This window comes from Nanorana parkeri, unplaced genomic scaffold (genome assembly GCF_000935625.1).
Source record: "Nanorana parkeri isolate BGI_ZX_2015 unplaced genomic scaffold, ASM93562v1 scaffold15, whole genome shotgun sequence".
NCBI lineage: Eukaryota > Metazoa > Chordata > Amphibia > Anura > Dicroglossidae > Nanorana > Nanorana parkeri.
Genome location: NW_017306283.1, coordinates 887,081 through 901,080, shown reverse-complemented (window position 1 = coordinate 901,080; position 14,000 = coordinate 887,081). Strand labels below are relative to the sequence as shown.

The 14,000-nt window shown below is 49.2% G+C and overlaps 1 protein-coding gene across 1 annotated transcript; it reads right to left on the bottom strand.

The window, feature by feature from the left end:
• Positions 1-8,984: 8,984 nt before the first annotated feature.
• Positions 8,985-10,515, bottom strand: LOC108788719 (probable G-protein coupled receptor 173). Its single transcript, XM_018558560.1, has one exon. It carries the CDS (start codon positions 10,314-10,316, stop codon positions 9,198-9,200), a length of 1,119 nt encoding a protein of 372 aa, XP_018414062.1. The 5' UTR covers positions 10,317-10,515; the 3' UTR covers positions 8,985-9,197.
• Positions 10,516-14,000: the final 3,485 nt, after the last annotated feature.

Genomic DNA, 14,000 nt, shown 5'->3' with positions numbered 1-14,000 from the left:
TGGGGCCAGCTGTCACAGCTGGCCCCACGCAGTTGTAATGACAGATCAGTGTCCCCAAATGACCTGGGGACGCTGATCTGTCATTAAACAATAACAACTGGGCGGAGCACTATTTTTGCAGAGCGCACTGGACCGGAACGCAGACACTGATGTGCCTGCGTTTCCGGGTGCGGGTGATCGCATTGCGGGCAGGGGTGTGTGGCTGCGGTGCCATTGACTTCAATGGACAGCCAGGCCCCCACCCTCCCCTGATTGCAGGGTGCCGGCCGGCTTGCGTGCCAATGCGTTTCAGGGGCCGAACGCACGGGAACGCGGAGTTTGTGGTGTGAGTAGAGTTGCCACCTGTCCAGGATTCACACGGACAGTTCGGGTTTTGAATGCTGTGTCCAGGTTTCATGGCAGCTGAAACCCGGACACAAGATGTCAGGCAGACAGGGGCAACCAAAATTAAGATAGGGGCTACTGGTCCCCCACTGAAAATAGTCTCGACTGTGATATTTACATATGAATGGGCGGAGCTATTTACATATGAATAAGCCACGACTCATTCTCCCAAAAACATTTCCATGCGTCGCTAGAGTGTTCGGGTTTCGCTGGAAGAAAAGGTGGCAACCCTAGGTGGCGGCCCTTAATGTCACCTATGGACCCCAAAAAAGCTGGGGGAGCAGAGATAGTGCTTCACCAGCTCCTTTTCCCGGAGTGCAGCAGTGAAGAAATGAGCTATCACATTAGGGAGCTCAGGGGTCCATAAGGCATTTAAAGCCTCGCCTTTGTGTCATTTTGGGTACTGTGTTTTTTTTAGACAATTCACAGCCATTGCACCTTGGCTGGAAACCAGTGACAACATTCTCATCACTTCTGGGTTCAGTAAACCAGGGGCGGAGCCAGAGTCTGAAAATAAAGAGAAAATAAAGTGTTGCTCACAGAACTGCCAAGAGGCTGTGCGGGGTCTTAGGTGGGCCATGCAGGGTCTAAGGTGGTCAGTGCGGGCTCTCAAGATGGTCAGTGCGGGCTCTCAGGAGATCAGCGGGGCTCTCAGGTGGTCTGTGGGGACTCTCAGGTTGTCAGTGGGGCTCTCAGGTGGTCAGTGCGGGCTCTCAGGTGGTCAGTGCGGGCTCTCAGGTGGTCACTGGGGTTGTGGGGGTCAGTGCGGGCACTCAGGTGGTCAGTGTGGGCTCTCAAGATGGTCAGTGCAGGCTCTCAAGGTGGTCAGTGCGGGCTCTCAGGAGATCAGCAGGGCTCTCAGGTGGCCTGTGAGGACTCTCAGGTTGTCAGTGGGGCTCTCAGGTGGTCAGTGCAGGCTCTGGTGGTCATTGCGGAATCTCAGGTGGTCAGTGGGGCTCTGGTGGTCAGTGCGGGCACTCAGGTGGTCAGTGCGGGCACTCAGGTGGTCAGTGCGGACTCTCACGTGATTACTGGGGTTCTGGTGGTCAGTGCGGGCTCTCAGGTGGTCAGTACAGGCTTTAGTGGTCAGTGTGGGCTCTCAGGTGGTCAGTGTGGGCTCTCAGGTGGTCAGTGTGGGCTCTCAGGTGGTCAGGGGGGGCTCCCAGGTGGTCAGTACAGGCTCTCAGGTGGTCAGTAGGTGGTCAGTGTGGGCTCTCAGGTGGTCAGTGGGGGCTCCCAGGTGGTCAGTACAGGCTCTCAGGTGGTCAGTGCAGGCACTCAGGTGGTCAGTGCAGGCTCTCAGGTTGTACGGACGCATTTAGGTGGTCAGTGCAGGCTCTCAGGTAGTCAGTGGAGGTCTGGTGATAGAGTGGGACTCTTGTGGTCTGGTGGTCAGTGGGGCTCTGGTGGTAGAGTGGGGCTCTTGTGGTCAGGTGTTCAAAGCCGTCTCAGCTCCAAAAACTTTGGGCTTCAGTTACCTTTTTGTTTCCCTCATAGTGTGTTTGACATTTTCAGACTTCTCTTCGAATTAAAGCCCAACTCCAGCCAATACTTTTTTGGGGTTTTGGATTGACCATGGAAGAGTTGGAGCGTCTGTTGGGTCTTCGTTGCCGTGAGGTCCTTTATGGTTGCGGTTGATCAGTATATTTGCATCTCACACCACACTGGATCTGAGCCTGAGGTTTTCTAGCTGCCGTAGCAGCTTCGGACTGGTATCCGTATAGATCAGGGGTGCCCATTAGGTCGATTGTCAAAGTGAACACTGGTAGATCGCGATCGGCTCACTGACCTGTGTCCTGTCCTCCCGCGGTGCTCGTGTGGCTGCCGGCTGAATGTGTCAGACGCTGCAGACAGGAAGGGGCGGGACACCTGTCCCCGTGTGCAACGTCGGACACACGAGCACCGCGGGAGGACAGGGTGCCGGCACACAAGAGGAGACCTGGGAAGCTGCTGCATCGGAGGTAAGAAAAGACAGACAGGAGAGAGACAGCGGAGAAAGTTAGAGAAGAGACAGCAGAGAAAGAGAAGAGAGACAGCAGAGGAAGAGAAGAGAGACAGCAGAAAAAGTGAGAGGAGAGACAGCAGAGAAATCGAGAGTAGGGAGACAGCAGAGAAAGTGAGAGGAGAGACAGCAGAGAAAGAGAAGAGAGACAGCGGAGAAAGTGAGAGGAGAGACAGCAGAGAAAGAGAAGAGAAACAGCAGAGAGAGAGAGAAGAGACAGCAGAGAGAGAGAAGAGACAACAGAGAAAGTGAGAGAAGAGACAGCAGATAGAACAGGGGAGAGAGCGCGAGGAGAGAGAGAAGAGACAGAAGAGAAGCGAGAGGGCCGGTTCACACCACAAAGTCTGGTGTTTCTTTTTAGTCCGGCCTTCAAAGACTAACATGTGAACTGGTTTCTCTCCAACACCCGGAGAAGATCCCCCTGACCATAATAATTTCCAACTACCCTTTGGGGTCACTCCACTGGTACAAAGTCCACCTACCGTTCTCTTCCTGAAGTTCTGGTGACATATTTTGTCTATGTCCTTATTGATGAGATCGCCCTTCGCTTCCTGTCTCCAAAGAGCCCACAGCCAATAACAAGGCACACCTTTAATGTATCCTCCCCCATCCCTCGAAGCCCCCTTCCCCCAGTATTTTTTCTTAAACCCTACACTTTCCTTTTCTCTTTGAAGTGTTCCAGTCGGCCCAGTGACATCACAGCAGCGTTCTCTTCATACTCCAGCATTGGCGGGAAGGGTAGGGCTATGGGGAGTTGGGTCTTGCTCCAGGTAGATGTTCTGGTGAACCAGTGGGGTTTTTATTTTAGTCGGCCTCCAAAGAGTAACATGTGAACTGGTTTCTCTCCAACACCTGGAGACGATCCCCCTGTGTGAGGACTTACCTGTTACCTCCTGCAGGGTCTCGCACCTTCGGGTGGTCTCCTTGTGCAGTGCCGAGCCCAACGGCTGCTGTGTGTGGTGTCCGCATGTTCCATCGTCCAGAGCTGTAGAGGAAGAAGCACGCACGTGCACTGGACCGCCTCTTAAAGGGACAGTGCACGCCCCTCCAAGGAAGTGGTCCGCCCCTGGAAATTACATCATCTCATTGCCAACAGGTATATATAAGCAGGAAGGGCGAGCCATTCTCTGCTTGGTTACTGTTAAGCTTGTTCTAGTGCCTGTTATTATACCTGTTTCTGCTTCCTATTACCGACCCCTGGCCTGTTCCGTGACCCTGATACTTTGCTGTCTGCCCCAACCTCTGCTACGCTGAACGACTACGATTCCGGATTGTGATTTTGCTACCGTGCTCTTGGACTGCCCCTTTACTGGCTGCCACTACGCAGGAGATTGTGCGTTATCCTAGTCCACTTGAGTAGAGGTACCAATCGTACTGGCAAGTCCCCCGCGTCTGGGCTCCTACCATCACCAACCTGATACCCTGACCATAATCATTTCCAACTACCCTTTGGGATCACTCTACTGGTACAAGGTCCACCTACCGTTCTCTTCCTGAAGTCAACCCTTGGTGATGAAGGACCTTCAGAACCCCCCTCAAACATGTTGGCGTTTTATTGGACCCAACCTTTAATAAAGTCTACTTGTGGACTGTACAAACTTGTGTGGTGCTTTCCTCACGTAAAACCTGGCTGCAATGTTAATTCTTCGTGAATCTAATAAAAACGAGAACACCATTTAGCTGGGGTTGGGTATAATTGCTCCAGTGAAGAGAAAATGTATTGCGGGATCAAATATTATGTGTGACTGTTTACCTTGTCTGGTTTTTCCCCCACAGTTCAGCAAAGACAGTTTTGTCTGATTCCAGGTTATGGCTTTTGTATCACCTCCAAGATCATCCCACTGGTGACCAGTACGATGAGATGTAGCTACAGGGATGCAGAGCTTGCAACAGCTCCTGAGCTCATTAGGTCAGGACTATCTGCACATACCTCCCAACTGTCCCTCGTTTGGAGGGATTGTCCCTCATTTGGATCCAAATCCCTCTTTCCTCCTCAATTGTCCCACTTTTTTTGGTCTGATGGTCAGAAGGAAAAGGTTCTATACGACAACCAAAAGACAGACCCGGAGAGCCTGAGCGGAGGGGCTACATGACTAGGGGGAGGAATCCCGGGAGAAATAGTTAAAAATAAAAAGGGATTAGCTGCTCTTACCTGATTGGACGTGGGAGTCAGGTTTCCGGGAGGAGCCGCAGGGGAAGGATCTGCATGGGCTTAGGGACGTCCTTTTCTGGAAATCAATGAAGGAAGCAGGTTGTCCCACCCTCCCTCCCTCCCTGAATTTTGTAGTAGGGGGGTTGTGGGGTTCTTTGTCACGGCACCTTGGCGGGTTAGGGGGTCTTTGTGGGGTCTACAAAAATCGGAGTGGATTACAAAATGCCTGTTAGCTGGTATGGGTGCTTCCCCCTGTTGGTGTCCGGAACTGTAAGGGGCGGGGCCTGCCCCCTGGGAACCTGGAAGTAGTAAGTGTTCTCGAGCTGGTTGTGGTGCGGCTGGGGACACGGGTGGAGTGTTAGAAGAGGCCTTTTTGGGCTGTTGGTCACCCAAAGACCCCTAACCCTAAGGTCAACAATCGTTTACAGTATTATTTGTGTATATTATTTGGTTTATTACTTTTGGTTATTGTTAAAGTTGTTTGATTTAATAAAAGGGGCCGCTGTGGCCGTTATAATCCACGTTGCGCAGTCCGTGTGTTTATTGGGGTTTTAATGGCGGGACGAAAATTGACGAATCCATCAGTCAAGTGTTATTCCTCACCAAAACCTTAAACCTTATCTCTTATTTGTCTTGTTTGCTCGTTGGAAAAGCCAGTATAAACAAGGCCGGATTTCCCACTAGGCCAACCCCCAACACCCAGCCGCCGCTTGTTTTGTACAAGTGATCCCTGCGGTGTCGCCGAGATCACTTGTAAGCAGCCTGTATATAGGGAGGGGGGCGCATTGAGGAACCTGGCTGGCATTGGGGCAGCAGAGAGAGGAAATCCGACCCTAAGTATAAAGGAAGAGTAATGGTGAAAAAAAAAAAATTTGGAGTTTAACCAATCATTTTTGGCATATAAATACTCAACTGTCCGCATAACTGCTGGCGTTTCCGAATTGCATTCGGTAGCTCCTGAATGTCATTCGGGTCTGGGAGCCTCGGCTTTAGTAATATATGTATACTGAGTGGCCAGATTTCACGGACCCGAATGGCATTTGGGTCTGGGAGCCATATACATTCAGTATATTACTAAAGCTGAGGCTCCCAGACCCAAATGGCGTTGGGGATCCGAATTTCCATTCGGGTCTGGGAGCCTCAGCTTTAGTAATATATGTATATAGCTCCCAGACCCGAATGGCATTCAGGATGTGAATTTCCGTATTGCATTGGGAGGCTCCCAGAGGCTCCCAGACCCGAATGGCATTCAGGAGCCTCTCAATGCAATTCAGAAATTCGGATCCTGAATGCCATTCGGGTCTGGGAGCCTCAGCTATAGTAATATATGTATATGGCTCCCAGACCCGAATGGCATTCAGGAGCCTCCCAAATGCAATTTGGAAATTCGGATCACAAATGCCATTCGGGTCTAAGAGAGTCAGCTTTACTATTAATATCTGTAGATGGTTTTCTGTGGTATTCGTAACGAATATTCGTAAACTCATCCGAAACTAACGGAAAATTTGGATTTCGTCCGAATCCGAAACACGAAGCTTATCGAATTTCGGACCCAAATCCCGAATTATGAAATAAAGAAATATCTGAGCCGAATTTTCCCACAGTTTAGATGTCTACTGTGTATGGCATTGTTACTTACATTTTATCAATACATGTTACACTCGAACATATTGTGCTGCTTATACCCACCAATCATATTCCAATGCGGGCTGTAGACCTCAGATGACGGTCCAACGTCCAGCCATAATAGGTCAGTTGAGAAGGGTTCTTTTGGGGGGCGCTTTGGTCATATTCATGCATATTCAGGTCTAATTAAAGGGTATATAAATCCTAACATTAAACTTTATATATTTGGTCCCTTTAAGTCTGTTAAATAGACCTTTTTGAAGTGTTTTCAAATTCAATTGTTTCAATGGCAGCTTTCTGATTGATAACTGTAAAATGACCTGTGCTTCGTTCTTATCGGCTCCTAAGTAACTCCGAGCAGGCCCGGCGCTACCGCAAGGCAAGTCAGGCGGCCGCTGCAGGGTGAGGGCGGAAAAAACAGGGCATTATGACAAGTACTTGTACTTGTCAAAATGCCCCGATGCTTGCGCCATGTTTTTTTTCTTCACTTACCTTCAGTGCGGGAGAGCAGCGGCGAGTCAGCGCTGGTCCGGTGGGAGGAGCTCCAGGTAGGGGTCCTAATTTAGCTGGCCGGCGTGTCGAGATCCGCTGGCAGTTGCTGGCCAGCTAAATTAGGACCCTAGAAAATTCAACTTCAATGCTGCTCCTTCAGAGATACAGTACAGTGAGTGAACGTTGTCACTAGGGATGCACCGGTGCCGATACTGAGTATTTGGGCGAGTACTCGCCCAAATGCTCCGATGCCTAGCCTGAGTACTTCCTGTATCAGGAAGCCGTGCAGCGCGTCATTACACGCTGCCCGGTTTCCTGTTTGGCCGGGAAGCGGCTCCATGCTCTCTCCTCACTTGTGAGGAGAGAGCATGGAGCCGACTTCCCGGCCAATCATGGAAGCCGGGCAGCGTGTAATGAAGCGCTGCCCAGCTTCCCGATTGGTCGGGAAGCTGGTCAATCAGTAAGCTGGGCGGCGTGTAATGATGCAGCGCCTGGCATTCTGATTGGCCGGGAAGCCGGCTTCATGCTCCCTCGTCATCTCATGACGAGGGAGCATGGAGCCGGCCTCACGGCCAATCAGAAAGCAGGGCGCCGCGTCATTACACGCCGCCCGGCTTCCATGATTTGGCCAGCAAGAACGTTCCAGGCTGGACATGCCGAGGTGAGAGGGGACAGGCTGGGACGGCTTTCTTGTTACTCGGTCAGCCGGGTGGCGAGTCTTTGCATGTCACCTGGCTTCCTGAATGGGACTCAGTAATTAGTATCGGCGAGTACCGGAAAAAATTTATCGGTACTCGTACTCTGTACCGGTATCGGTGCATCCCTAGTTGTAACCCTAGGACAGGAAGTGTGTTCCCGGCAGGATCACCAGTTGAACATAAAATAAATAAAGCCTGGAAGCAGAAAACTAATGCAGCTTCCTCATCCAAAGACTGGTGAGCTATAATGCATAAACATTTCGTGGCTGTCTACTCGTGCCCATAAATATTGGTTGGATCAGGCAACGTATACCCTTCAAAACAAGCGGCGGCTTCACTGCTGTACATTTAGCTCCACTTGCCCAAAGCAGGGCTGTATGTAGCCCTGCTTTGGGCAAGGGCTATCTAATTATCCACCCAGCACCCAGAACTGCCCTGTCGCGAGCCTCTGACGTCACCGGTAGTGGAGGAGGAGGCGGGCCCGTGCTCGGCAGCAGGGGAGGAGGCGGCCTCGGTGACGAAGAAGGAGGCGGGCCCGGCGACAGAGGAGGTAAGGAGTGCGACCAGCCCACCTGAGGGTGATCCTGCAGAGCCCACCATAGAGAGTCTATGGTGGGCTCTGCAGAGTCACCCTCAGGTGGGATCTCGAGTAGGCTCTGCAAGGGGTATAACTAGAAATCACGGGGCCCCATACAACATTTTTCTATGGGGCCCTGTGATTTCTAGTTACGCCCCTGGCCTGGAACAATCTATTTCAGGGGTAGGCAACATCGGCACTCCAGTCGTTGAAGAACTACCAGTCCCATGAGGCACTGCAGGAGTCTGGCACCCACAGGCATAAGATAGACTTGTTGGGATTCGTAGATTCACCACAGCTGGAGTGGCGAGGTTGCCCACCCGTGATCTGAAAGCTGGTTTTGGGTAGGCCAGATAGCACTTGATGACATACATTGATCAATAAGGTTCTGCAGTCTGTCCTGACATTGTGATGGGTGCGACAGCCAGTTGTATCGGGGTTGGTACAATGTATAGGACATTTGTATTCTGCTTTGATGTGACATAATAAGAAAACTGGTGCTGTTTTGTTTTTTGTTGTTGTGTGCAGAGCTAGAGAAGAGCCCAGGCAATGTTCTTACCAAGTGAAGCAAAACAAATGGCAAACGCACTCATCAATTCGTTACCAGCTTTACAGCAAAGTGCACACGGAAGGGCTTCAAACAGTAAAACAGCTGTTTTACTGTTTGAAGCCCTTCCGTGTGCACTTTGCTGTAAAGCTGGTAACGAATTGATGAGTGCGTTTGCTGTGCGGCTTTCACATTTTCTGCAGAAGACGTGCATCTAAACCTCTGCTTTAAACCTTAGCGGGTTAGACAGGTTTTTCTGCATGCTGGCTGGTGAGTGTGCCGGGAAACATTTTGCTGTTCTTACCAAGTCCTCGTCCCAAGAATTTGAAAGCATAGACAAACCGTGAAAGCAAACTCCCTCATATTTGTATCAATCAAAAGACATTAATACAAGTGATGGCATTTCAACCATGGCAATAAATATGTCCATAAACAAATACATAAATTCCCACCAGCACCCCCCTTTTTCCCTCTTGTCATCCCTCCCCACCCTCCACCACCGAGTCCTCCTTTCACCAATTGTATCTTTAGAAAAGAAACTTTTTTCAAAAGAAAAAAAGCTATAGTCTTTCAACTTGATGTTTTTTTTTGTTTGTTTATGTCTTATGATGGTCCAAATTATGAAATTCTTCTCGATCGTGCCCACTGGGTCACGTAAAATCCATTATTTCCCAATCACTGAGGTTAGTGTGACTCTGGGAGTGGAATGGTTTTCCCTCTTACATTACGCAGTAAGGCTCCCTAGGTAGCAAGGCTTTCGTCCTCCAAAAGGGGATGTGGAGCTGAAGGCAGCTCTTCAAGTCTTTATTAAGTAGGAAACACATGATAGGGTTTACCCCGGCCTGAGTAAAAGTCATCCACACTGCAGTGGACAAATAGCGATGAGGGATGCTACAGGTTTTGACAAACACCCTCCAGTAACAGGCCACAATATAGGGTGACCAGAGCACCAAGAAGCTGAGGGTAATCCCGTAAAACATCCGCCCCAACCTCTTCTCACTTTTAAACTCATCCATCCCCAAGAGGCGCCTGTTGGCGGTATGGGTGTTTTGACGGATACCCAGCAAAGTGGGTGGCATTGGCCCCCTTCCAAATCCAGCAATCCAGTTGGCAGCAGCCTGCCCTGTAGCTCCAGGTCCATGGAATGTCCAGTTCTGGCTGATGGCCGGAACCATCTGCACAGGCTTCATTTTGCGGTGGCGGTACTCGAAGAGCAGTAGTTTGGCATAGACGATATGAGTGGCGACGATAAGCACCGCCAGCATGAGCATAAATCCAAGGGTATCGTTGGCTTTGAAGTAGCGATGTTCGAAAATACATTGGTCCTCCTCCCGGATGAATTTGTAAGTCCCCACATCGAATACCGGCGGGAAGGCCATGGCAACCGAGAGTGTCCAGACCATGCAGATCACCGCAATGCACGTCCACAGCGTCATTCTCTTGGAATAGAATCGATGGTGGGCAATGGCCATGTAGCGGGTAACACTGATACAGAAGAGCATAAATGAGGCGTGAAAGCAAAACAGGACAGCCATGAATGCCACAACTTTACAGCTTAAGAGGCTGTAAGCCCAGGCTGAGCCATTGCGGATGGAAAGCAGGACAAATGGGAAACAGGCAGATGATCGGACGGCATCGGCAAGGCAGAGATCCAACAGAAAGTAGTACGGAGCCTTGTGCAAGGAGCGGTCTTTCAACACGAGCAGGGAAACCAGTAAGTTGCCCGCTAAGCTGGCACATATGATGAAACCCAGGAGCACCAGCTTGAGGTGGGTAGAGATTGCTGTCGACTGGGTTAGAGAGCCAGACAGCTCCTCCAACTCGCTGCCATTAGCCATGTTGGAGGCTGGCCCCAACTAGCCTTTGGTCAGCGCCCCCTTCTCCTTCTGTGCTGCTCCATATCCGAGAACAGTGGTATTCAGGGGGGGCGGGTGTGAGGGCTCGTCAAGGGCAGGGGGTGGAATCGAAGAGGAAGGGGAGAAAATGAGCATAAACAGGCAAGGGTTGTGTGGGAAGACCAAACTATGAGGAGAATGAGTGTGCGGCATATGGTTATTCAGCGACGGAATGGTGAGAGGAGAAAATATGGGAGTGAGAAAGGGGAAAAAAAATAGAGGTTATTATTTTATCATCAACACATCTAAAAAGAGTAACACAACATTAGTCAAGAAAATAGTCATGGTTACGGTATCACGGAATGCAGAAATAACAGAAAATAACAGAACAAAATGGTTTTTTTTAAATCTTTGCTTTGCAATTTATACACTGAGTGGCCGGATTATTATATACACCGAGTGGCCGGTGTAAAGCAAAGTTATTATTATGCACAAGAAAGAAAAAAAAAAAATGTTACAGAGTCAGACATCCCAACTCTCCCGGACGCTCAGGAAGTCTCCCGCTATTAGATAGGGGTTCCCGGCCGCCCGGGAGAGAAATACTTTCTCCCGGAAAGGTTTACTCTGCTCCTCTGCCGCCGGCCGCCGTCAGTCAGAACAAAAAGAAACAAAAAGGCATAGGAATGCATAGCTAGATTCCTATTGGTTCTATTGATTCCTTAAAGGAGAACTATGAGGTGAGTGCTTTTCACTCACCTCATAGTTCTAGCCGACCTGTGACAATGAGACTGTCACAGGTCGGCTCAGTAGATCAGGAGGTGGGCGAACACATACCGGCGTTCGCTCACCTCTCGATCCTGTCATGGCTCTCTGCCATGACAGGGGAGGGGCTGGATTCCCCCCTCCCCGATCCGATCCTCCAGCGCTGACTGGCGGAACGGACGGGGGAGGGGGCGGGTACAGCTGGCTCTGCCTCTAGATAGGCAGAGCCAGCTGTCAGTCACGCAGCTGGGCGGATCTCGACATCGATGTCAGGATCCGCTCCGGCTGCGGCGTCTCAGTATACCGCGAGCTGTAGCTCCCTATATACTGAGCCTAGGGTGACGGGAGGACGCTAGTTTATGTCCTCCCCTTACCCTAAGGAGAACTATGGGGAAAAGCCCTAACCCCATAGTTCTCCTTTAAAGAGACAAATCATGGAAGAATGTGCATGTATTCCAGAGATGTTCCTCTTTCATTTTGCCAAGATGTACTCTGCAGGGATCCCAACATGAATAAAGCAATTTCAGGGAGGTGCCCTTCTCACTTCAGGGAGGTGCCCTCTGCCCCCCCCCCCTAATCCGTGGGAGGGGGGAGCACCCCCCTGAAATGATGGCAGATAGCACAGGAAGCAATAACTTCTTTGCTATCTGCAGGTTTGTTTTTTTTTTTTAGTATTCTGACAGCTGCTGCCGCCAGAATAAAAAAAAGCACAAAAAAACACCATAGGAATGCATAGTTAGATTCCTATTGGCTATTTAACTTTGCAATATCCAATAGCAAACTAGCTATTGCACGCGCCCACTAGGTTATTCAGCATTGTACTACTGGAGTGGAGATCAGCTTTGTGGGAACTAGAAGAGGGCGGTTAAATGCTAATGGGGCAGCTGAAGACCAAATACCCTAGACAACAAGTGATGACCCGGGTTATTCCAGCGGCTCCTTAGGGGGTGAGCGCTACAATAGTAATAGAATTTTGGTATCACAAGGTTTAATTTAGAATAAAAGGGACAGCACACTTAACCGATAGTTAAAATAGGACCTCAGACAAACTGTTTGATTATATATACACTATATTGCCAAAAGTATTGGGGCCCCTCCCCCTCCAAATCATTGGATTCAGGTGTTCAGTGACATTTCCCGGCTACTAAATATTACAGGGTCACCTGTTACTGGGATTATAACAAAGTGGAAATATGGTTTAATAAAACTGTAAAACAACACGTCAAGGACAAGAGAGCGACATTTATAAAATATAAGACGGAAGGGACGGCATTGGCGTTCCTTAACTACAAAGAATGTAACAAAAAATGCAAACTAGAAATCCGGGCAGCTAAAACTGAGTGTGAAAAGTTAGAGGATGGCAAGGCTGGGTGGTTGAAGGACGATATATTTCGCCACTCTTTGGGCTGTGGTCCCATTAAAGGGCACCAGAGGGTTTATCTTCCTGACACAGGAAGCAGTTGGAAAGGTCAGCAGCTCCAGAGAGGAGTGTGGGGAGTTGAAGAGAAAGTAATCAGCTGTGGCTAGTGAGAGAGAGAGACCTGCTGGATTGCTGTGCTGCAGGACTAATATTCCTGGGAAGGGATTTCCCCAGGTTTGGGACGTTTTATACAACAAGTCGGTGAGACATCTTTATGTTTTGTTATCTGTACCGAAGATTTGGACTTTTACTTTTTGAGTTTGCTGAAGATAATTGTGTATTTTGTGTTTACCGTTTTCTGGCTGCTCTGCAAGAGGAAAATAAAAGGCTTTTGTTTTATGCAAAACCCTGCTGTGCGAGTGCTCTGCGAGCTCCCCAACTTCACAATATATACACATGTATGCATTTGAACTTGACCTTCATTTGGATTTCCTGCCACATTACTTAGCCATGAGCCATGACTCCGCCTTCTCCGGCTTCCTGTGCCGCTTGCCCGTTGAATGGACAGTGAATCCCTATTGGGCTAATTCACCGTCCAATGAACAAGCTAGAGGCAGTTGACCAGAATTTTTTTTTTTTAGAAATGCATTAGGCCCCATTCACACTGAGCGATTTATCGCGCGATTTTTGCAGCGATATCGCTCATATTTCCACGCGATATCGCGCTATGTAGCTTCTCCAATCCATTTCAATGGAGCTGTTCACATCTCGTCGCTCAATATCGCTTGTAGCTCGTCGCTGGTAGCTTGTCGCTCCTACATGACCCTTTTTTCGAGCGATTTTGAGCGATGTTGCTCCTGATTGCATACAGCCCAATAGGAAAAAGTCGCGCGATACGTCGCTCAATATCGCGCAATATCGCTCGTCGCACAATATCGCTCAAAGTCGCGCGATTTTCATGTCGCTCAGTGTGAATGGGGCCTTACTGTGCAATGTATACTTGTTTGATCTTCATTATTAGAAAAAAAATAAAAAAATGGAGAGTTTGATACTACTTTAAGCCAGATTGGGGGAGGGGGGTATGCAATCAGATTGTACTGTGAATAGGTAGCTATGTAATTGTGCCTCCTGCACGCTGAATTTCGGTTTATTAAATTCCATCCACATCTGCGCTTGTTTCCCGCCTGGCTGGTTTTTTTTTTTTTTGCATTCTTGTCTATTGTATCTTGTTTTATATTCATCCGACGCTCTCGAAAAAACCCCGAGCGATACATAATGTGGAGTGTAAGATACTTCACGGTGACATTTTCCGTGGCTGCTTAGCGCCCGCGCTTCAAAATATCACTTTTTTGTTTTTTTAATGTCGCTGACACGTTGGTCTAGGATTCACCCGACCTTTCTCGCAGCTAAACGTGTAACCGAGGTGTTATTTTTGGAAAGGTCCTCCCGCTCGAAAAGAGGTCACATGTAGTCTAAAATTCTTCTGCTGTTTTCTCCTTTTTTTTTTTTTTCTTTTTCTTTTTTGTAATAATTTAATCGTTAAAAAAAAAAAGTTCCTCTGCACC